Source organism: Pseudorca crassidens, chromosome 15, assembly GCF_039906515.1.
Source record: "Pseudorca crassidens isolate mPseCra1 chromosome 15, mPseCra1.hap1, whole genome shotgun sequence".
Classification (NCBI taxonomy): domain Eukaryota; kingdom Metazoa; phylum Chordata; class Mammalia; order Artiodactyla; family Delphinidae; genus Pseudorca; species Pseudorca crassidens.
In genome coordinates this window covers 59,084,034-59,109,084 of record NC_090310.1, presented here as the reverse complement: position 1 = coordinate 59,109,084, position 25,051 = coordinate 59,084,034, and the positions used below count along the sequence as shown (strand labels likewise).

The window sequence follows — 25,051 nt, the reverse complement described above, 5'->3', positions numbered from 1 at the left end:
CTGGGAGAGTGGCAGGATAGAAAGAATACAGTACAGAAAAAATATTTGAAGAAATAATGGCTGAAAACTTCCAAAGCTTGGTGAAAGACAGACCTACATATTTATGAAGCCAAAGAAATCCATGCTGAGACATATCATAATCAAATTGCTGAAAACTAAAGACATAGAAAAAAATCTTGAAAGCAGCCAGAGAAAAATGACACATATGGATAGGAGATTGATGATTCGAATGACTATGAATTTCTCATCAGAAACCATGGAGGTCAGAAGGAAGTGGCACAACATTTTAAAAACGCTGAAGGAAAAGAAATAACCTAGGAATAAAGGTGAAATAGGGGCTTCCCTGGTGGTGCAGTGGTTGAGAGTCCGCCTGCCGATGCAGGGGACACGGGTTCGTGCCCCGGTCTGGGAGGATCCCACATGCCGCGGAGCGGCTGGGCCAGTGAGCCATGGCCGCCGAGCCTGCGCGTCCGGAGCCTGTGCTCCGCAACGGGAGAGGCCACAACAGTGAGAGGCCCGCGTATCGTAAAAAAAAAAAAAAAAAAAAAAAGGTGAAATAAAGACATTCTCAGATGAAGGCAAACTAATAGAATTCATAGCCAGCAGATCTGCTCTCAAAGAATTGCTAAAGGAGGTTCATCACATAGAAGGAAAGTGACGTAAGAAGGAAACTTGGAAAACTGGGAATTAAGAGCAACAGAAATGGTAAATATTTGGATAAATATAACAAACTATTCGTCCCCTCCTGAATTCTTTAAAATATATCTGATGGTTAAAAGTAAAAAATGTAACACTGTCTGATGCCATTTTCAATGTATATAGGTGTAATATGACACTTACTGTATAAAGGAGTAAAAGTAAAGGGATCTATATGGTGATAAGGTTTCTACATTGCAAATGAAGTGCTAAAAAATTGATTCTAGGTATTTATTTTGTAATCCCTAAGTAACCACTAGAAAATTATACAAAAAGATAAAATCACAATAGATAAAATACTAAAAATGTTCAAATAACCCAAAAGAAGGTAGGAGGAGACAAAGGAATAAGAAAGAGGGGCAAAAGCGGAAGATAAATAGTAAAAGAGTAGACCTAATTTCAAACACATCAATAATTGCATTGAACATAAATGGTCTAAACACATCAATTAAAAGACAGGTTGGCAGGGTGGATTAAAAAACATGACCTAACTATATGCTGTCTATAAAAACACTTCAAATATAAAGACATAATGTGTTTACAGATTAGAAAACTCAACATGGTAAAGATACCAAATTTCCCCCGATTTATATATTTGATGCAATACTAATCAAGATCCCAGCAGGATTTTTGTTGTTGTTGTTTGTGTGTGTACAGATAGACAAGCTGCTGTTACAATTTACATGGAAGAGCAAAGGAACCAGACTAGCTAAAACAGTTTTGGAAAAGAAGAATAAAGTTGGAGGAGTCATATTACCTGATTTTAAGACTTGCTATAAAAATACAGTAATCAAGACTGTGGTATTGGTGAAGGGACATAGGCACAGAAATCAATGGAACAGAATAGAGAATCCAGAAATAGACTCACAAAAATATGGCCATTTGATTTTTGATAAAGGTGCAAAAGAAATTAAGTGGAGAAAGCAACCATTCACCATAACCAGAGCTGGGGACACTGTGGTGAACAAATCAAAGACTAAATGCAAATGACAAGCAGATCACAGACTAATGTCAAGGCTCTCAGGCTTTTCTTAAAAAAAAACCCATATCTGGCAATAGTTGGCAATAGCCTACATTCCCCTATGGTAACAATTAGCTAGAGCTGAGTGCTGACAACTTCTTTAACACAGGACCTTGCATGCCCCAGTGTGTCACAGCTTCCATGGCACTTTTCTGTTTCTCTTGATACCAAGACTCCATTAGATGCAATTTATTTATTTATGTTTGTTCTGTTTTTTTATAACTTTGGCCACACCGCACAGCATGTGGGATCATCCACAGATTCAAACAACCACAGACCGTGTAATACTGTAGTATTCACTATTGAAAAAAATCTGCGTATAAGTGGACCCGTGCAGTTCAAACCCATGTTGTTCAAGGGTCAATTGTACTTTTTTTGTTTTTCTGTACGTGGGCCTCTCACTGTTGTGGCCTCTCCCGTTGCGGAGCACAGGCTCCGGACGCGCAGGCTCAGCGGCCATGGCTCACGGGCCCAGCCGCTCCGTGGCATGTGGGATCTTCCCGGACCTGGGCATGAACCCGTGTCCCCTGCATCGGCAGGCGGACTCTCAACCACTGCGCCACCAGGGAAGCCGTCAACCGTACTTTTTAGATTTTTTTTGCCACGTGGCTTGTGGGATCTTAGTTCCCTGATCAGGGATTGAACCTGGGCCCTTGGCAGTGACAGCACGGAGTCCTAACCACTGGACCTCCAGGGAATTCCTCAACTGTATTTTTAAAATAATATATTAACTTACTTTCCTTCTTTAAAATTAAGAACATTATATATGAAATTAATATCCCTTTTGACCAACTTCCCCTAATCTTTTCCCTCTTCTCTCCTCCTCTGTGTGATCATTATGCATCCTTTTCAAACACTAAGCAGTATGCATATAAATCCATGAAAAATGTGTTTATCTTAGTTTACATACATGATATAAACATTTATATCATTTTGCAACTTGCTTTTTCAAGATTCCGTTAGAGATCTATCTAGGTTGACGTGTTTATAGATGGAGCTTGTTCCTTAATTTTGCCTGCCGTATAGTACCTCACTGTATGAATCACTGTATCAGGTTTCCTTCTTTTCCTCCCTCCCTCCCTCTCTTGATGGATAATCTTCCAGTGTATCATGTTTTATTTATTTGTCACACTACTGATGGACATTTAGCTTGTCTCTGATTTTCCACTATTATAATTATTCACTAATAACGTTATTCATATTGAAATTATGTGTGCTTACACAGGAACAAGCTATGTATCATTGTATAATTAGGCCACAGGAATGCACACACACAAAGAAGTTTGACAAAATAGTTTCAACACAAAGAAGTGCATCAAAAAAGGACCAAACTGCGAAAAGTACATGACTGGCCTCTGGAAACAAGTTGTAGAGCAAGGTTAGGTTTTCTTGGGCACAGTGAAACTGGAATTAGTGGGTGCGGTTGGGATACTAACTCTGATGAGTAATGATGTAACACAATTCACTTATTCAGGATAAAGATTCTAAACTAATGGGTCAAACCAATAAGGAAGACTTCTATTCCTGACAAACATGGTTATTCAGTATTGTTAATGTATGTCAGAATTAGATCTTTTCATTTATGGTCATCAAAAAGACTCCAAACAGAAGAGGATCACTTTCTGTTACTGTTTTAGGAAAAATTTAAAAATCAAACAGTATTTGATGCTTGAGTTTAATCCAAGGTTAGTTCTGAAATGCTGTACCATATCAACTCTTTGATAAAAAACATGCAGAAAGAGCAAAGGAGGGACTTCCCTTGGTGGCACAGTGGTTAAGACTCTGAGCTCCCAATGCAGGGGGCCTGGGTTTGATCCCTGGTCAGGGAACTAGATCTCATATGCATGCCACAACTAAGGAGCCCACCTGCCGCAACTAAGACCCAGTGCAACCAAATAAATAAATATTTTAAAAAAAGAGCAAAGGAGCAGTAGATAATTTCAAAGTGTTCAACAATAATATAAATCATTATTTTTTTACTATTATTCAAATAATTTCACAACTTAACTCTCTTTGAAGAGACTGGTAATGTAGCTTCACCACAGTTATGCTATATAAAACATAGATATGACAGTGTGTAGCTTTTCAAGTCCTTGCTTTAAACACCAATTAAAAAACTCAGAAAGGGTGGAAGAGAAAGGGCCCTAAAATTAAAAATAAAAACTCTGAGCATTTGAAATCAGTGGCAAGACAAGGAATAAAATAAACAAGAATTACTATAGACTACGTGTCTTAAGGTGCATAGCAGGATAAACACACACATCTGTATATAGCTTAGAAAGCATAACAATATAGTGAACACCCCAACCACGCAACCTCATTACTAGACAAGTCCAAGAGTTCATATCTCTCCCTATAGCTCTTCCCTATTCCATCCCTCTGTCTCACCTCCCCAAGCCCCCACCTTCATGAAGTAATCACTGCCTTGTTTGTGCCATTGGTAAGAAAGGACTTCTGGGAACATTTTCAAGAGTGAAATTAGTGCAAATTCATCTTGAGTAGAAAAACTTGCTTATATCTATCTCCTACTCGTATAGCATGGACAGCAAGCAGCATCCCTGCTGCTATGAAATCTTACACTGACACCATTCCTATTAAAAATGGGTTATTTTACACTCTTATAAGTCTTCACAAAATTGATTTTTATGTGACCTCACCCTCAAATATTCTATTAAGCTGATCAAAATAAGCCCAATTTTTTTCAGTGTGTGAAAATATAGATGTTTAAGCATACCACAGCATACCACTTCTGTTAGCATATACTCAAGAGCAGATTAAAATACTTATAGGCAACTTACCTCATGTAAATTCAGTTCTTTTACTTTTTCTTTTAATATAACCTGTAAGACAAAAAAAAAGTATGCTTTTATGCCCATTTAAATCTGTAATTTAAAAGATTTCTCATTGTTCTTACAAATATTTTTCTTTTCTGTATATAGCTCATTTCACCTCATATTCAGTATTAGAGAGAATCTCTTACAGTTTGAGATAGAACATTTTAGCAACATTCTTTTAACTTGAGCAAGGTGTAGTATTCTCCTGAAAAGCAATTTTAAAATCTCTTTGAGAATAGATTAAATTTTGGGAGAAGAAATTAACACATGCCTATCTGGAGTATGTGCTAATATGGGGGGAAAGTAAATGAGATTGCTTGCCTCATGATTTGGTAAAACACAGTATTGACTCATGGGACAGACTGGTAATTTATAAAAGACTGAAAAGTAAGGTCAATCTTAATTTTGGAAGCTTTGCTTATTATTATACATCAGTATCCTCAGAAAACTTTAGCTCTATCCAGAATTATGTAAATAGGTTTAAAACTCATCCAGGTGCTGTCCCTAACCTGACTTTGTGGTGACTGGATATCAGTTAAAAATAATGCAAAATGACAAGAGGGCAGATGACTATTTAAAAAGAACATCTCTAAACAAATAGGACCTAATCAAGCTTGAAAGCTTCTGCACAGCAAAGGAAACCATAAGCAAAATGAAAAGACAACTTAAGGACTGGGAGAAAATATTTGCAAATGATGCCACTGACAAGGGCTTAATTTCCAAAATATACAAACAGCTCATACAACTCATTAACAAAAAACAAACAACCCAATTGAAAAATGGGCAGCAGACCTAAATAGACAGTTCTCCAAAGAAGACATACAGAGGGACAACAGGCACATGAAAAGATGCTCAACATCACTAATTATCAGAGAAATGAAAATCAAAACTACAATGAGGTATCACCTCCCACCAGTCAGAATGGTCATCATTAAAAAGCCTACAGATAACAAATGCTGGCGAGGGTGTGGAGAAAAGGGAACCCTCCTACGCTGTTGGTGGGAATGTAAGTTGGTGCAGCCACTATGGAAAACAGTGTGGAGGTTCCTCAAAAAACCATTTGAGACAAAAATTGAGACAAAAAGATTCATTCCTTTAGAAAACTAAGACATTCATCTCTGTATATTAAATCCCACACGAGACCCATGTGTGGTTACCTGTGGACATCAGTGTGGACATCTAAGGAACTCACCAATGAGCTCAGATTTCAAAGAGACATGGATACAAAGATATGTAATCCTAAAATGACGACATGGTCTGTAACATCAGTGTCAGCAAGATTAAAGACCCAAATAAACTGAAGCTTGGCCCCCGCCCCCACCTCTCCCCCCCTCCTAAATTGCTATGGACGACAAAAATAATTTCATGCTCAGGGTCAAAAGAAAATTAAGGAACACCTAGGCCCACTGTTTGGTATCAGTGGTAAAATATTAATGGATGACGCATGGAAGAAAAAACAAATTTTACTGGCTTTCAAGAAAAGCTAAATTTATTACCTTAAAGAACATATCAGCAAAGGGATAGTACAAAGGGCTAGGAGTTAATAGCAATGACTGAAGTATCTGGACTTCCAGTAGTGTGATGTGAACTAACATTTAAAACACAAAGGGGAGGAGATGAGATCAGTATAATACAGCTGGTTACCTCTGAGGAACTAGTATGTCTTCTAATGAAGAAGGTAAAAATTTCATTTAATGGAATCTCTGAACTCCATTAGGATGATAGTAAGTTCAAGGATTTTAAGCTACAGCATTTCTCTTTACCAAAATATTGGCCAAAGTTCCCTGTTACGTTATATTATTTTATCATTTGAACTTTCTGTAACTTCAAGTAATACTTAAGAGAAGCCACCACAATAAGCCCAGGCACTGCAACGAAGAGTAGCCCCCACTCGCCGCAACTAGAGAAAGCCCGTGTACAGTAACGAAGACTCAACACAGCCAAAAAAAAAAAAAAAAAAAAAGGAACACTTGAAGTATTTTGTATGGCAAATTGGCAAGCAAAATGCTAAAATGAACACAAGTAAGTCTAGTCCCAGTTTAAAATATGAGTGGAAACCTGAGGTCTCATTTTTTTGGTGAAGAACATGATCAAAGCTAATCTTAAGTAAATCTCTCTCACCTGTTTGTAGGCATAAAATTCTTTGTGTGCTTGATGTCTTAGCCTAAAAGACAGAAATGAGAAATGCAATACTGAGATTTCCATATAAGAATTTGACAAAAATTTTAAAACTGCTTATTTTTGGTATTAATTTATATCATTTATGGTTTAAAATCCAGAATCTTTATTCTACAATACACTCAAATGACATATCTGTTACCATGTTATGAGAAAGTGACCAGTGAACCATAGAATGTTATCCAAATATATAAGGCCAAGTGAAATCTCATTAAAACAAAATCTCAAATATTTTAAAGAAGGCTCAATTTTTTATATTGACAATAGTCCACTTATTTCAATAATATTTAATATATCACATTTTTCCTAATTAAAAAATTGAGGTATCAATATAATATACATCTAATAATGTGCAAAAGCCTCAAGAATACAGATAAGTATTAAAAAAAGTTATACACACCACTGTAACTATCACCCAGATCAATACATAGAACATTTCCAGCATCCCTGAAATGACTCTTCCCAATCAATATTCACCCCTAACACTATCCTAATTTTTATCATTGTAGATTAACTATGCTTGTTTTTGAACTTCACATAAATGGATCATTTGGTATATACTCTCCTGTGTTGGCTTCTTTCAGTCAACAATTACTTGTGAAATTCATCCATGTTGTTGCAGTAATTATATTTTTGACTGACATATAGTGTTCCATTTTACGAATGAATATAAAACTATCCATTCCACTGTTGACAAGTATTTAGGTTACTTCCAATTTGGGGCAATTATGAATCAAGCTGCTATACAAATTCTTCTACATGTCTTTTAGTGGACATATAGACTCATTTCTGTTGAGTGAGTATCTAGGAGTAGAATTACTGGTCCAAAGTGCTTGTACCAGTTTTACTCCTATGGGTAGTGCATGAAAGTTCTAGTTGTTCACATCTTTGCCACAGCTTGGTAGGGTCAGTCTAAAAATTTTTAGCCAGTCTGGTGGGTGTTCAGTGGTATCTCATTTTGGTTTTAATTTTGCATTTCCCAAATGATGTTTAAGACCCTTTCATATGCTTATTGCCTGTTTGGATATTTTCTTTTACGAAATGCCTGTTCAAGTCTTTTGTCCATTTAAGAAAATGAGTTGACTATATTTTTCTTATTGATTTGTAGGAGCTGTTTAAATATTTTAGATGCAAGTCCTCTGTTGGGTACTGCAATACTCTATGGCTTGCCTTTTAATTCTCTTAATGTTATCTTTTGATGAACAAAAGCTTTTAATTTAAAGCTTTTTAATTTAATTTGTGTCCAGTTAAAGAAATCTTTGCCAACCCCCAGATAATGAAGATAATTTCTTGTGTGTATCGTGAAAATAATTTGTTATTTTACCTATCACATTGAGGTCTATGATCCATCTGAAATTAGTCTTTATGTATGATGTGAGGTAGAGGTCAAAGTTCTTTTTATCCACATGCAGATTTTCATTTGACTCCTTTATTGAAGAGACACTTCTTTCCCCACTGTGTTGCAATGGCACATCTGCTGTAAGTGAGACCAATGTGTGGTTCTGTTTCTAGAGTTTCTGTTTTATCCCACTGGTTTATCTGCCCATCCTTGTGTACTGGGTTGAATCGTGTCCCCTCAAAATTAATGTCAAACTGCTACCTCAGAATGTAACCTTGTTTGGAAATAGCATCTTCGCAGACTATTTAGTAGTTAAAATGAGGTCACATTAGGATTAGGGTAGACCATAAATCCAATATGACTGTTGTCCTTAGAAGAAGAGGAGAGGATATACAGAGACACAGGGAAGAAGGCCAGGTGAAGACAGAGGCAGAGACTGAAGTGATGCAGCTACAAGCCAAAAAATATCAAGGATTGCTGACAACCACCAGGAACTAAGAAGAGGCAAGGAAGGATCCTCCCCTAGATAGCCTTCAGAGGCAGCATGGCCCTGCCAACACCTTAATTTCGAACTTCTAGCTTCCAGAACTGTGAGAGTTTGATAAATTTCTGTTGTTTTAAGCCATCCAGCTTGTGGTACTTTGTTACAGCAACCCTGGGAAACCAATGCATCTTGTGTCAATACCATGCCAGTTTAAAAAAAAAAAAACACCTTTTATTTTGAAATGGTCTTATAGGAAAGTTGCAAAAAATATCAGAGTTCATATATACTTCTCTCCCCAGTTTTCCAACATTCACATCTTACATAACCATAGAACAATGATCAAAAGCAGGAAATTAACACTAATGTTTTGATATTAATACTCGTATAGTATTCACCAAACAGACTTTGTTTGAATTTCACCAGTTTTTTCACTAATGTTCTTTTCCTATCTTGTGATCCAATCCAGGACCCCAGCCTGCATCTAGTTGTGTCTCCTTAGTTTCTTCAAATCTGTGACAGTTCCTTAGTTTTTCCTTGTTTTTCAGGATTTTGACATATCAACCATGATCACTTGGTTATGGCAATGTCTACTGGGTCTCTCCACTGTAAAGTTACTATTTTCCCCTTTGCAACTGATCAATATCTTGGGGGAGACACATTGAAACTATGAAAATATCCTATATTTTTCTCAAGCTTTTGCCCACTGATTTTAGCATCCATCTTGCTTGCAACAATTCTGCAGTGTTTGCCTGGTGGTGGTTTTGTAGTTCCCTAATTCCTTGTACATTAACTGGGATTCTTCTGTAAGGAAGAGATGCCCCTTCTCCTTCATTTATTTATATCAGCATGGACTCATTTGTGGTAGTCTATGGGTTACAATTTAATATGATCATTATTTATTTTGTTGCTCAAATTGATTTAGGCTTTTAGGCCCTCCTTCAGGTTGATTCTTATATCCTTTCAACATGCCCTCATCCTTTCCCATGCATTTCCTAGCTCACTGGCACCAAAAGATGTTACAAGCTCATCTTGTATTTTCCATGCTCCAGTTGTGGAATTAACCACTTCTTTCAAAGAGCCTTGGTTCCTTTTATTGGAGAATAATATTTAGAAACCAAGATCTGGGTGCTAGGTGAATAGCACTCTGTTTTAAGTACTGGAGTTTGGAAAAAGTCTTGGGTCCTCAAGCTTTGTTCTTAACTACTTTGGCTATTCGTGGTCCTTTGCATTTCCATATAGATTTCATGAGCTTATCAATTTCCACAAAAAAAATCTGCTGGGATTTTGACGGACACTGTGTTTAATTTATAGATCAATTGGGGGAAGAACTGACATCTTCGCAAGATTGCGTTTCCAACCTGTGAATATAGCATACTCTATTTATTAGATCTTCTTTCTCTGTACACATTTCTACGTAGAACACTTATATATCCTTCATTAAATTTATTCCTAGGTATTTGGTAATTTTTGATCTACTATAAATGGTATTTAAAATTTTTTTATGTTCTAATTCTTTGTTGCTACTACATAGAAAAAAATTCAATTTTTGAATATTGATCCTGTATCTAGTAACTTGCTAAGTTCACTTATTAATTCTAAACATCTTATCTGCAGAATCTTTTGGATTTTTAAAATACACAATTATTTTGTCTGCAAATAATAACAGTTAAAACTCTACCTATTTAATCTTCACATATTTCACTCTTTATTCTTTTTTTTTTTAATTTTTATTTTTTTGCGGTACGCGGGCCTCTCACTGCTGTGGCCTCCCGTTGCGGAGCACAGGCTCCGGACGCGCAGGCTCAGCGGCCATGGCTCACGGGCCCAGCTGCTTCGCGGCATGTGGGATCTCCCCGGCCCGGGGCACGAACCCGTGTCCCCTGCATCGGCAGGCGGACTCTCAACCAGTGCGCCACCAGGGAAGCCCTCACTCTTTATTCTTTATTTCACTTCTTTTTTTTTCCTGCACTGGCCAGGACCTCCAGTACCAATATTAAATGCAAGTGATGGCAGTGAATGTCCTTATTAATATGTTACTACTAAATACGATGTTTTCTCTAGATTTTTTGTAGATAACCCTTGATTCAAATAAAGTTCCCTTGTATCCTAGTTTTAGACTTAAAAAAATCATGAATAGGTATTAATTTTTGTCAAGTGCTTTTTTTCCCTTTTTACTGTTAATGTGGAATACTGTATTGACTGATTTTCAAATGTTAAAACAATCTTCATTTCTGGAACAAAACTCCACTTGGTTGTGGTGTACCACCTTTTTGTACATCCTTGAATTTTATTTACTAATATTTTGTTCATGAGAAAGATTAGTCTATAATTTCCATTCTTGTAATGTCCTCGTCAGGCTTTGGAATCAAAATTATCTGGCCTCATCGAAGTATCTCTTCTATTCTCTGGAAAAGTCATATAAGAGTGGTATTTTTTTGGGCTTCCCTGGTGGCGCAGTGGTTGAGAGTCCGCCTGCCGATGCAGGGGACGCGGGTTCGTGCCCCGGTCTGGGAAGATCCCACATGCCGTGGAGCGGCTGGGCCCGTGAGCCATGGCCGCTGAGCCTGAGTGTCCGGAGCCTGTGCTCTGCAACGGGAGAGGCCACAACAGTGAGAAGCCCGCGTACCGCAAAAAAAAAAAAAAAAAAGAGTGGTATTTTTTCCTTAAATGTTTGGAGAAATTCACTGGTGAAGTTACCTGACTTGCAGTTTCTTTGTGGAAATGCTTTTATTATTACATATATAATTATTAATATTTTATATTTCTTCTTGACTCAGTTAAAAATGTTATTATTCTTTTACTTGTATTCACATAACATACAATTAACCATCTTAAACTGTATAATCCAGTGGTACTTAGTGCAGTCACAATGTTGTGCAACCACTAGTTCACTCTAGTTTCAAAACTTTTTCATCAAAAAAAATCTGGTACTCATTAAGTAGTTGGTCCCCACTCCCCCGTTCCCTGGTAATCTCTAATCTGCTTTCTGTCTCTATGGATTTGCCTATTATGGATACATTACATAAAATAAATCATACAATATGTGACCATTTTGTGTCTGGCTTTTCATTTAGCGTAATGTTTTCGAGGCTCTGCCTATTTGTAGCATGTATCAGTACTTCACTCCTTTTTATGGCTGAATAATATTTCACTATATGTATATGCCACAATTTGATTATCCATTTGTCTATTAATGAGCATTTGGGTTGTTTATACCTTCTGGCTATTACGAATAATGATATAAACATTCTGTACAAATTTCCTTGTGGACATATCTCTTCATTTGTCTTGGGTATATACCTAGGAGTGAAATTTCTGGGTCATATGGTAATTCTATGTTTAACTTTCAAGGAACTGATGAACTGTTTTCCACAGTTCCTGCACCATTTTACATTCCCACCAGCAATGTATGAGGGTTTCTATTTCTCCACATCCTTGTCAACACATAATTTTCCATATTTTTGACTACAGCATCCTACTAGTTGTGACATTTATTGTGGTTTTAATGTGCATTTCCTTAATGACCAATGCTGTTGAACATCTTTTCACATGCTTGTTGGCCATCTGTATATCTTCCTTGGAGAAATGGCTACTTAAGCCCTTTACCTATTTTTAAATTCAGTTGTCTTTTCTTTTATTTTAATATTTATTTATTTATTTATGGCTGCATTGGGTCTTCGTTGCTGTGCGTGGGCTTTCTCTAGTTGCAGCGAGTGGGGGCTACTCTTCATTGTGGTGCACGGGCTTCTCATTGCGGTGGCTTCTTTTGTTGCGGAGCATAGGCTCTAGGCATGCGGGCTTCAGTAGTTGTGGTATGAGGGCTCAGTAGTTGTGGGCTCTACAGTGCAGGCTCAGTAGTTGTGGCGCACAGGCTTAGTTGCTCCGCGGCATGTGGGATCTTCCTGGACCAGGGCTCAAACCCGTGTCCCCTGCATTGGCAGGCAGATTCTTAACCACTGCACCACCAGGGAAGTCCCAATATTTGTTTATTTAATTTATTTTTGGCTGCGTTGGGTCTTAGTTGCAGCATGCAGGATCCTCTGCTGCGGCGTGCAGGCTTCTCTCTAGTTGTGGTGCGTGGGCTCAGCTGTTGTGGAGCTTGGGTTCCAGAGTGTGTGGGCTCTGTAGTTGTGGTGTGCAGGGTCCAGAGCATGTGGGCTCTGTAGTTGTGGCACGTGGGCTCTCTAGTTGTAGCCCACATGCTCAGTAGTAGCAGTGCGTGGGCTTAGTTGCCCTATGGCATGTGGGATCTTAGTTCCCTGACCAGGGATCGAACCCACGTCCCCTGCATTGGAAGGTGGAATCTTAACCACTGGACCACTAGGGAAGTCCCAAATTCAGTTGTCTTTTTGCTGTTGAGTTGTAAGAGTTTTTAAAAATATATATCCTGGATATTAAACCCTTATCAGATATATGATTTGTAAGTATTTCTCTCCCATTCTGTAGGCTGTTTTTTTCACTTTCTTGATAATGCTCTTTGATGCACAAATGTTATTAATTTTTATAAGTCCAATTTATCTATTTTTTCTTTTGTTGTTTGTGCTTTTGCTGTCAAATCTAAGACTCTATTGTCAATCTGAGGTCATGAAGATTTACTTGTTTTCTCCCAAGAGTTTTATAGTTTTAGCTCATGTTTAGGTCGCTGATCTATTTTTAAAAAATTTTTTAAAAAAATTTATTTTTGGCTGTGTTGGGTCTTCATTGCTGTATGTGGGCTTTTCTCTAGTTGTGGCGAGTGGGGGCTACTCTTCATTGCAGTGCACGGGTTTCTCATTGTGGTGGCTTCTCTTGTTGTGGGGCACAGACTCTAGGCATGCGGGCTTCAGTAGCTGTGGCACCCAGGCTCAGTAGTTGTGGCGCGTGGGCTCTAGAGTGCAGGGTCAGTAGTTGTGGCACGTGGACTTAGTTGCTCTGAGGCATGTGGGGTCTTCCTGGACCAGGGCTCAAACCCGTGTCCCCTGCATTGGCAGGCAGATTCTTAACCACTGTGCCACCAGGGAAGTCCTGCTGATCTATTTTTTGAGTTAATTTTTATATAGGAAATGAGGCAGGGGTTCAATTTTATTCTTTCACGTGTATTATTCAGTTGGTCCACCATTTGTTGAAGAGACTATTCTTTTGCCACTGAATGGGCCTGGCACCCTTGTGAAAAACAACTGGCCATACCATACTACCCAAAGTAATCTACAGATTTAATGTGATCCCTATCAAATTACCCATGACATTTTTTTTACAGAAATGGAACAGATAATCCTAAAATTTATATGGAACCATAAAAGCCAGAATTGCAAAGCAACCCTGAGTAACAAGAATAAAACTGGAGGCATAACCCTCCCAGACTTCAGATAATACTACAAAGCTACAGTGATCAAAACAGCCTGTTACTCTCATGACAACAGACATACAAATCAATGGAACAGAATAGAAAGCCCAGAAATAAACCCATACACCTATGGACAATTAGTGTTCCTCAAAGGAGGCAAGACTATACAATGGGGAAAAGTATCTTCAGCAAGTGGTGTTGGGAAAGTTGGACAGCCGCATGTAAATCAATGAGGTTTAGAACACACCCTCACACCATACTCAAAAATAAACTCAAAATGGCTTAAAGACTAAATATAAGACAAGATACCATAAAACTCCTAGAAGAGGACACAGGCAAAACATTGTCTGACATAAATCATATCAATGTTTTCTTAGGTGAGTCTCCCAAGGCAATAGAAATAAAAGCAAAAATAAACAAATGGGACCTAATCAAGCTTATAAGCTTTTGCACAGCAAAGGAAACCATGAACAAAATGAAAAGACAACCTACGGACTGGGAGAAAATATTTGCAAATGATGCGACCGAAAAGGGCTTAATTTCCAAAATTTACAAACAGCTCATACAACTCAATAACAAAAAACCTAACAACCCAACTGAAAAATGGGCAGAAGACCTAAACAGACATTTCTCCAAAGAAGACATACAGATGGCCAATAGGCACATGAAAAGATGCTCATCATCGCAAATTATTAGAGAAATGCAAATCAAAACTATGATGAGGTACCACCTTACACTGGTCAGAATGGCCATCTTCATAAAGTCTGCAAACAATAAATGATGGAGAGGGTGTGGAGAAAAGGGAACCCTCCTACACTGTTGGTGGCAATGTAAATTGGTGCAGCCACTATGCAGAACAGTATGGAGATTCCTCAAAAAACTAAAAATAGAGCTACCATATGATCCAGCAATCCCACTTTTGGGCATACACCCAGACTAAACGATAATTCGAAAAGATACATGCATCCCTATGTTCATAGCAGAACTATTTACAATAGCCAAGACATGGAAACAACCTGAATGTCCATCGAAAGATGAATGGGTGAAGAAGATGTGGTATATATACACAGTGGAATAAATAAACAACAAGGTCCTACTGTATAGCACAGAGAACTATATTCAATATCCTGTGATAAACCATAATGGAAAAAAATATATACATGTATAACTGAGTCACTTTGCTGTACAGCAGAAATTAACACAACACTGTAAATCAACTATACTTCAATAAAATTTAAAAAAAAACTATATGGAGAGCCACAAAAGCCAAAAAAAAATCAATTCACCATAGATGTTTGGGTTTATTTCTGGACTCTCAATTCTATTTTATTGATTTATATGTCCATTCTTATCAGTACCACATATTTTGATAACTGTAGCTTAAAGGAAGTTTTGAAATTGGGAAGTACAAGTCTTCCTGCCTTTTTTTCTTTTTCAGTGTTGTTTTGGCTATTTGAGGCTCCCTGCAGTTCTAAATGAATTGAGGATCAGTTTTTCCATTTCTGTATCAAAGGTTATTAGAATTTTGATAGGCTTTGCATTGAATCTGTAGACTGCTTTGAGGAATACTGCCATCTTAACATATTAAGGCTTCCAATCCATGAAATCTTTCCATTTATTTAGGTCTTCTTTATTTCAGCAATATTTTGTAGTTTTCAGTGAACAAGTCTTTCACCTCCTTGGTTAAATTTACTCCTAGGAATTTCATTCTTTTGGATGCTATTGTAAATGTTTCATTTATTTCCTTTTCAGATTGTTCCTTGTTGGTGTACAGAAATACATCTGATTTTTTTGTGCTGATTCTGTATTCTCAAAGTTTGCTTAACTTGTTTAGTAGTTCTAGATTTTTTTGTGTGTGTGTATTCTATGGGATTGTCTATATATAGAATCATGTCATCTTCAAAAAGAGATAGTTTTACTTCTTTCTTTCCAATTGGATGCCCTCTATTTCTTTTTATTGTGTAAATGCTCTGGCTAAAACTTCTAGTACAATGTTGCATGGTAATGGTGAAAGTGGGCATCTTTTTAAAATCAATATCAATGCTTTTATTTTTTTCACTGTTTCTGTTGAGAAATCAGATTTTTTTTTTTAGTATACAATGACGTGTATCCACCATTATAGTAACATACAGAATAGTTTCATCGCCCTACACATTCTTTGTCTTCTACCTGTTCATCCCTCCCTCTCCCGTAGATCCTGGCAACCGCTGACTTTTTAACTTTCTCCATAGTTTTGCCTTTTCCAGAATGTCACATTGTGAGAGTCACATAGTATGTAGCCTTTTCAAAGTGGCTTCTTTCACTTAGAAATATGCATTTAAGACTCCTCCATGTCCTTTCATGGCTTGATAGCGCATTTACTTTCAGTGCTGAATAATATTCTGTTATCTGGATGGACCACAATTCATTTATTCATTTACTCACTGAAGGATATCTCGGTTGATACCAAGTTTTGGCATTTATGAGTAAAGCTTCTTTCTAAAACATCTGTGTGTTGGTTTTTGTGTGGACATAAGTTTTCAAATACTTTAGATATTTAAAGAAATTCACTTCTGTGTGTGTGTGTGTGTGTGTGTGTGTGTGTGTAATATTTTATCTTAGTCATGGTTGTCAGCCATTTTACAAAAAACGACCCCCCCGCCCAAACAAACCCCATTTTTTGTGATTTGCTGTACTTCTTGAATCCTTAACTTGTGAGGGAAATTTTCATCGACTGCTTCTTCCCTATTTTCTCTCAACATTTCTTTTTTGGACTCATTTAAATGTGGTTTAGGCCTTTTTACTATGTCCCAAATTTTTGTTACATTTTCTACCCCTTCCTCTTTCCAACTGTTATCCTGCTTATTTTCTACTGACTATTTGCCACATTACTAACATTTTTGTTATTAAAGAGTATTAAGCAGAGTTCCCTGTGCTATACAGTAGGTCCTTGTTGGCTACTATTTTAAACATACCAGTGTATACGTGTCAATCCCATACTCCCATTCTATCCCTCCCCGCCATCCTTCCTCCCTGCTAACCATAAATTTGTTCTCTAAGTCAGGAGTCCCCAACCCCCCGCCTGTTACGAACCGGGCTGCACAGCAGGTGAGTGGCAGGCGAGTGAGTAAAGCTTCATCTGCCACTCCCCATTACTCGCCCGGGGAAAAATTGTCTTCCTCAGAACTAGTCCCTGGTGCCAAACGATTGGGGACTGCTGCTCTAAGTCTGTGAATATGTTTCTCTTTTGTTCATTTGCATCTTTTTATTAGATTCTTCATACAAGTGATATCATATGATATTTGTCTTTCTCTGTCTGACTTACTTCACTTAGTATGATAATCTCCAGGTTCATCTATGTTGCTGCAAATGGCATTATTTTATTCTTTTTAATGGCTGAGTAATATTCCATTGTATATATGTACCACATCTTATTCATTCATCTCTTGATGGACATTTAGGTTGCTTCCATGTCTTGACTATTGTAAACAGTGCTGCAGTGAATATTGGGGTGCACGTATCCTTTTGAACCATGTTTTTCTTTGGATATATGCCCAGGAGTGGGATTGCTGGATCTTATGGTGGCTCTATTTTTAGTTTCTTAAGGAACCTCCATACTATTCTGCACAATGGCCGTACGAATTTACATTCCCACCAACAGTATAGGAGGGTTGCCTTTTCTCCACACCCTCTCCAGCATTTATTGTTTATAGACTTTTTTTTTTTTTTTTTTTGCGGTATGCAGGCCTCTCACTGTTGTGGCCTCTCCCGTTGCGGAGCACAGGCTCTGGACGCGCAGGCTCAGCGGCCATGGCTCACGGGCCCAGCCGCTCCACAGCATGTGGGATCCTCCCGGACCGGGGCACGAACCCGTGTCCCCTGCATCGGCAGGCGGACTCTCAACCACTTCGCCACCAGGGAAGCCCTGTTTATAGACTTTTTGATGGCCATTCTGACTGGTGTGAGGTGATATCTCATTGTAGCCTTGATTTGCATTTCTCTAATAATTAGTGATGTTGAGCATCTTTTCATGTGCCTCTTGGCCGTCTGTATGTTTTCTTTGGAGAAATGTCTATTTAGGTCTTCTGCCCAGAAAATGGGCATCTTTGTCTTGTTCCTGATCTTAGGGGGAAAGTTTTCAGTTTTTCACCATTGAGTATGATGTTAGTTGTGGGTTATTCATAAATGCTATTTCTTATGTCATTTTTTAAAAAATTTTATTATTTTATTTATTTATATTTTGGCTGCATTGGGTCTTCATTGCTGTGCATGGGCTTTCTCTAGTTGTTGTGAGCAGGGGTTACTCTTCGTTGTGGTGCATGGGCTTCTCATTGTGGTGGCTTCTCTTGTTGTGGAGCATGGGCTCTAGGTGTGCAGGCTTCAGTAGTTGTGGCACGCAGGCTCAGTAGTTGGGGCTCACAGGCTCTACAGCACAGGCTCAGTAGTTGTGGCGCATGGGCTTAGTTGATCCGTGGCATGTGGGATCTTCCCGGACCAGGGCTCGAACCCGTGTCTCCTGCATTGGCAGGAGGATTCTTAACTACTGCGCCACCAGGGAAGTCCCTTTATGTCAGTTTTAGTGCACTGTGTTTTTTCTAGGAAAGTGTCTAATTCGACTAAAATTTCAAATTTACTGGCATAAAGTTGTTTATAATATCCTTTGCTATCTTTTTAATGCTTTTAGGATTTGTAGTAATGTCCCCTTTTTAATTCCTGATATTAGTAAATTTATGTTTTCTCTTCTTCTGGATCTCTTTCTAGAGATTCATCAATTTTGTTAATCTTTTCAAAGAATCAGCTTTTTTGATTTTAATAATTTTATTACACATTTGTTTTCTAGTTCATTGATTTCTGTGCTTAGTTTTTTTAGGAAGATTTTCTTCTACTTTCTTTTCAGTTTAATTGGTTTTTTTTTTTTTAGTTCCATGAAAGGAAAATTTATATCACTGGTTTTCAGTCTTTCTTGTCTAATATATGATTTTTAAAACTATAAATTTCTCTTAATTAGGTCAAATTTATTAAACATGTAATTCAAATCATCCTTACTGTTTTTTTTCTTTTTTTGGTCTTCCTGTTTTGCTGAGAGAAGTGTACCTACATTTTCATGTAAAGGAATAAAATGAACTCCATTACAGTTCATTAAAATGAGGCTGGATTTGTAAATTTACTTTGCTTATTTGACTTTTACTTGGATCTGCATATTTTCCCAAAGCATCATTACTTCCAGCCACAGCAGGGGTCAATTTGTGTTTACCTTTTTTTCAATCCATGGCTCAAAAATTCATCCCTTCTAGAAAGTCCTACTTAAATTAATTTCATCCCTCTGATTACTCCATTACTCTAAGTTCAACTAATTACCTAATATTTTAAATTGCACTATTTTATTTTGCATTTGCCATGCATTTAAGAGAAATATCTTTTTGCTATTCCTTCCAGGAAACATACTAGTAATATAGATTGTGACTTATTTGATGAAAGGAGGTAAGAATGGGGAATATTTCCTTTTTCTTAAGTAGCTTGTTATCCATTATTGAAAGAAAAGTAAAGTAGGTACTGTCTTTGTTTAAAATTTTCAGGCTCAAAAAAAGTTTTAATATTGTAAATCAACTATACTTCAATAGAAAAGTTTTAGAATATCCTCAATACGCAAATCTGTCCTTTGAGTGTGATTATGAAATTCTGAAATGGTTATTTTGAAATGAAGCCTGATAAATATAATTTATTATTATTTTTTAAGTGGTTAAGAGCAAGTGCTTGGGTCAGACAACTAGGTTTGAGTCTCAGTTCTAACCAACATTTATCTGTGTGACTATAGGAAAATTATTTAACTTCTGTAAAATAAAGATAATAAAGTTACCTAGTTTAACTGCAGTACACAGCACAGGGTCTGGCACATAGTAAGTACTTAATAACATGCTCAGTTAGACCTCCCACATTGCTCTTTGATTCTACTTATTCATGCTGAGTATCCTAAGCTTCCATTGCAGTAGTCATTTCAAACCCTTGCCACCCTCTTCAAGCTTTATCCTACCACCTCCTTCCCCATCATTTTCAACTACTTTTCAGAGAAAGAGGTTTTCAGATATGCAGCTCTCTTGCTCCCAGCCCCACATACCTACATATGTACTGTTCTTCCCAGTTACCTTCATCTCTGTCTTAAGAAGGTATTCTCCTGTTTAAAACCAATATTGCTGTAACTTTTAGGTATGTCTCTCCTCACTTCCACGATTCATTCTTTCTCACAAATCCTCTACAACTAGCTCATTCTCCTTAATATTATATTTATAAATATCCCTAAATCTCTATCTTAAAAAAACCCCAAACAACAAAATACTTCCGTAGGGACTTCCTGGGTGGTGCAGCGGTTAAGAATCCGCCTGCCAATGCAGGGAGACACGGGTCGATCCCTGGTCTGGGAAGATCCCACATCCTACGGAGCAACTGAGCCCGTGCGCCACAACTACTGAGCCTGCGCTCTAGAGCACGCGTGCCGCAACTACTGAGCCTATGTGCCACAACTACTGAAGCCCGCATGCACTAGGGCCTGCATGCCACAACTACTGAGCCTGTGTGCTGTAACTACTGAAGCCCATGTGCCTAGAGGCCATGCTGTGCAACAAGAGAAGCCACTGCAATGAGCAGCCTGCACACCACAGTGAAGAGTAGCCCCCACTTGCTGCAACTAGAGAAAGCCCACGTGCAGCAATGAAGACCCAGTGCAGCCACAAACAAAACAAAACAAAACTTCTTTAATTTACAGGAAACTGCACTCCCCACCCCTAATCTTTTCTTAGCCAATATTCTTCAAAGAGGAGGTTATATTCCTTGTATCCATTTTCACCTGGTCCTCAGGCTTTGTCCCATTATAACCCACCTTTCATCACCTGTGCACCTATTCTACTGAAACTTTTCTAACTAAGATTATGAATGCAAAGCTAATTGTCAAGTATAATGGGAACTCTTCAATTCTTCTTACGGGAGGGACCTCCCTGAGAACTGCTGACACAACTGACTCAATCCATTGAAGCCCTACTTGTAGGGCACCTCTCTCATGATTTTCCTCCTGTCTCCTGCTATCCCTTTCTAATCTCTCTTAGGGGCTCCTCTTAAATGTCAATGTTTATCTAGGATTCTGTTCTGGACCCATTTTATTTCACTATATACATTATCTTTATGGGACACTCCTGGCTTCAACTTCCACCTATCATATCATCTCCTGTTTCCAGACCAGACTTCTCATAAGCTTTAGACCTATATATCAAATTGTGTACTAAACAGCTTGACTGTTACACAGGGAACTCAGTCCTCCCATGTCTGAAACAGAATCTATCATCTTTCCACCCCAAACTTGCCCATCCATTTTCTTTCTCTGTTAAGGGATTGCTATCCACCCAGCTGCCTAAATCAGAAGTCCAGGAAAGATTCTAAGCTCATCCTTTCCTTGTCTTTTATGTCCAGTCACCAAATTCTATTCATTTTCACCTCTCAAATATTTCTCACAACCATCCATAGCACCCTCTCTATCTTTTCTGTCATTATCTTGACCTTATAATTTCTAGTAGGTAACTCAAAAATTTCCCTCTATTTTTAATTTTTAATTACATATGTTTCAAAGTTATATATAGTTTTACAGGTTAGTAACAACAACAACAATAAAAATCAGCAATCCTGCCTTCTTCCCCAGAGATAACCATTTTTTCCCCTTTAGCTCACTATTTTGATATTTACTTCCAAGTTTTTAAATATGTTTCTTGTGTTGCTACTTCTTGATTTTCCAGTTTTATGCATATCTATTAACTTCCTATTAGGGACACCATTCTTTCATTTACCTAACCACATTTATTGAGTGCCAATATTGTGCCAGGCACTGTTCTGGGTGTTTGGGATACAGCAAACAGAACAGACAAATACCTGGGGACAGAGATGAATAACAAACATAAATTAGAATATTATATGGTTCGTTATAAAATAGCAAAGACATCCTTCTTTTGTGCTCCAGTAGTGATCTATCCATAGCCCTATCACAGGCAGAAAATTCTATACTACAATGTTGTGTAAGATTGTGGTTGGTGCTGGCTGTCTCATTTAGACTTAAGTTGTGTTCCTCCTATGGTTCTGATGCGTTTGGTTGTGACTGGAGGGATCTTTCTACTTGAGAACATAATAGCTCCCTGGGAAGGTGTTGGAGAACTTAAGTTATATCTAAAAATGGGCTTGGGTAATATTAGAGGAGTTGAATCCATGAATCTCCAGATTAACTGTAAATGACTTGTGAAATCCAAACTTAACATCTGAGGGTTAAAAGCAACAAACTGAGATCATCAGAAAGGGAAAACGTCTTACATTGTGATTAAAATTTCAAAATGGTACCAATTACTTGTAAATGAAATTTAGAAATGTTTGAATGTGACTCGTTTCTCTGATTAAGCAAGGTAATTTTATTTTAGTATAGAAGATTCCCACTTATTTGCTTTGTTAGCTTAATAAAAAAGATACAAAAATGATAAAATGTACTACAATGCTAATGCGTGAAAACAACTGCTATAGTTTTTTCTTTATTTCTTATTTGCTTGATTATTAAAAGGAAAACAATGAGATAAAATAGTGTTTCACAATTTACTTCTCAAAAAATTTACCCAGAATCACAATTGGTATACTAGTGTTTTTCTTAAAACAAAGTTAAAGGCTTAATTAATTCTTTGACAAAGTAATAAAGAATATACTATAAGCTACACATTTTAGATTATTTTATATGCTAACCCTTCCTTTTTTAAAATATTTTTTATATTTTTGTCTTCTTTTTAAAAATAATTTGGTTTCAGATATTAAATTCACAAATTTCTGAGTTAAACCACTATTTGGAGAGGAATTACCAAAAAATTTAGTAGGTCTGAAAAAAAGAAATAGATTTTAATACTCTGAGGTCCTGTTTGTGCCATGGCAATTCCTTAATTTAAAAAAAATGCTGAATATTTACATAACATTTATCAAACTATTATTATTTAAAATCAAACTATTATTAAAAAATGTTAGAAAAAGGAAATTTCTGGAAATAAACAGATTTTTAAAAAGTTTTTCCTGAATGCTATAATTATATTAGCTAGGTATTTATCTCTCTGAACAAGACCTAAAAATCATAAGCAGACAGCATATAAGAGGCAATTACAGTTTTGAGAACTTCAGAAAAGATTCATCTATAAAAAAAAATTCACTTTCTATGAAGAATGTAAATTAACTTGTCAGAAAATCAGAAATTACACACTAAATTCATTTGAATTTGACCATCAGTGAGTGCCCCCAAAACACTAGTGGCAACAATAAATTATTGCTGAAAGATATTTGATGATGGTATTTATCTTAACATAATCATATACTGTGCAAACACTAAAAACTGTTAGATATATAGCTGTTTAATAAAATTCAATTCTTTTCTCTTTCATTCCATAAAGCTCTTTGAATACGGTGTAAAAATTTTTACAGTCTCAGCTTTGGCTTTGAAAATTAGGCCCTATTTGGAAATAAAAACAAAAAAACCCAAATGGGACCTAATCAAACTCAAAAGCTTTTGCATGCCAAAGGAAGCCATAAACAAAATGAAAAGACAACCCATAGAATGGGAGAAAATATTTGCAAATGATGCAACTGACAAAGGATTAATCTCCAAAATTTACAAACAGCTTATGCAGCTCAATATCAAAAAAACAAACAACCCAATCAAAAAATGGGCAGAAGACCTAAACAGATGTTTCTCCAAAGAAGACATACAGATGGCCAAGAGGCACATGAAAAAAATGCTCAACATCACAAATTATTAGAGAAATTCAAATCAAAACTACAATGAGATATCACCTCACACCAGTCAGAATGGCCATCATCAAAAAGGTTACAAACAATAAATGCTGGAGAGGGTGTAGAGAAAACGCAACCCTCCTACTCTGTTGGTGGGAATGTAAATTGATGCAGCCATTATGGAGAACAGTATGGAGGTTCCTTAAGAAACTAAAAATAGAGCTACCATATGATCCAGCAATCCCACTCGTGGGCATATATCCAGAGAAAAATATGGTTTGAGAGGATGCATGCACCCCAATGTTCATTGCAGCACTGTTTACAATAGTCAAGACATGGAAGCAACCTAAATGTCCATCAACAGATGAATGAGTAAATAAGATGTGGTATGTCCATCAACAGATGAATGAATAAGATGTAGTACATATATACAATGGAATATTACTCAGCCATAAAAAAGAATAAAATAATGCCATTTGCAGCAACATGGGTGGACCTGGAGATTATCATCTAAATAAGTCAGACAAAGAAAGACAAATATGGTATCGCTTATATGCAGAATCTAAAAAAAAATGATACAAACTTATTTACAAAACAGAAACAGACTCACAGACTTAGAGAACAAACTTATGGTTACTGGGGGGAAGGATGGGGGAGAGGGACAGACTGGGAGTTTGGGATTGACATGTACACACTGCTATATTTAACACAGATAACCAAGAAGGACCTACTGTATAGCAGCAGTCCCCAACCTATTTGGCACCAGGGACTGGTTTTGTGGAAGACAGTTTTTCCACGGACTGGGCTGGGGTGGGGGATGGTTTTGGGATGATTCAAGCACATTGATTTACTATGGTTTCTGTGCAGTCAAACCTCTCTGCTAATGATAATCTGTACTTGCAGCTGCTCCCCAGCACTCGCATCACCGCCTCAGCTGCACCTCAGATCATCAGGCATTAGATTCTCATAAGGAGCACACAACCTAGATCCCTCGCATGCGCAGTTCACAATAGGGTTTGCGCTCCTATGAGAAATTGCTCTTCTGACAGGAGGTGGAGCTCAGGCAGTAATGCCAGTGATGGAGAGTGGCTGTAAATACAGATGAAGCTTCACTGGCTCACCCGCTGCTCACCTCCTGCGGTGCGGCCCAGTTCCTAACAGGCCACGGACCAATACTGGGGCTTGGGGACCCCTGCTGTATAGCACAGGGAACTCTGCTCAATAAACCTAAATGGGAAAAGAATTTGAAAAAGGATACATGTATATGTATAATTGAATCACTTTGCCGTACACCTGAAACTAACATAACATTGTTAATCAACTCTACTCCAATATAAAATAAAATTTTTTTTAAAGTATTGAAATGAAAAAAAAGAAAAAAAAGACGAAAATTAGGCCCTATTTAAAA

At 37.4% G+C, this 25,051-nt stretch overlaps 1 protein-coding gene across 3 annotated transcripts in view; it reads right to left on the bottom strand.

Moving 5' to 3' along the window:
- RNF24 (ring finger protein 24) overlaps positions 1 to 25,051 on the bottom strand; it is a 141,629-nt gene that overhangs the window by 15,416 nt on the left and 101,162 nt on the right. For all 3 annotated transcript variants that reach the window (XM_067707581.1, XM_067707579.1, XM_067707580.1), the window contains 2 exons: positions 6,673 to 6,715; positions 4,516 to 4,557 (listed from right to left, as the gene is read on the bottom strand). In XM_067707581.1, coding sequence (XP_067563682.1) covers positions 4,516 to 4,557; positions 6,673 to 6,715 — 85 coding nt within the window. The remainder of the gene's footprint in view (positions 1 to 4,515; positions 4,558 to 6,672; positions 6,716 to 25,051) is intronic.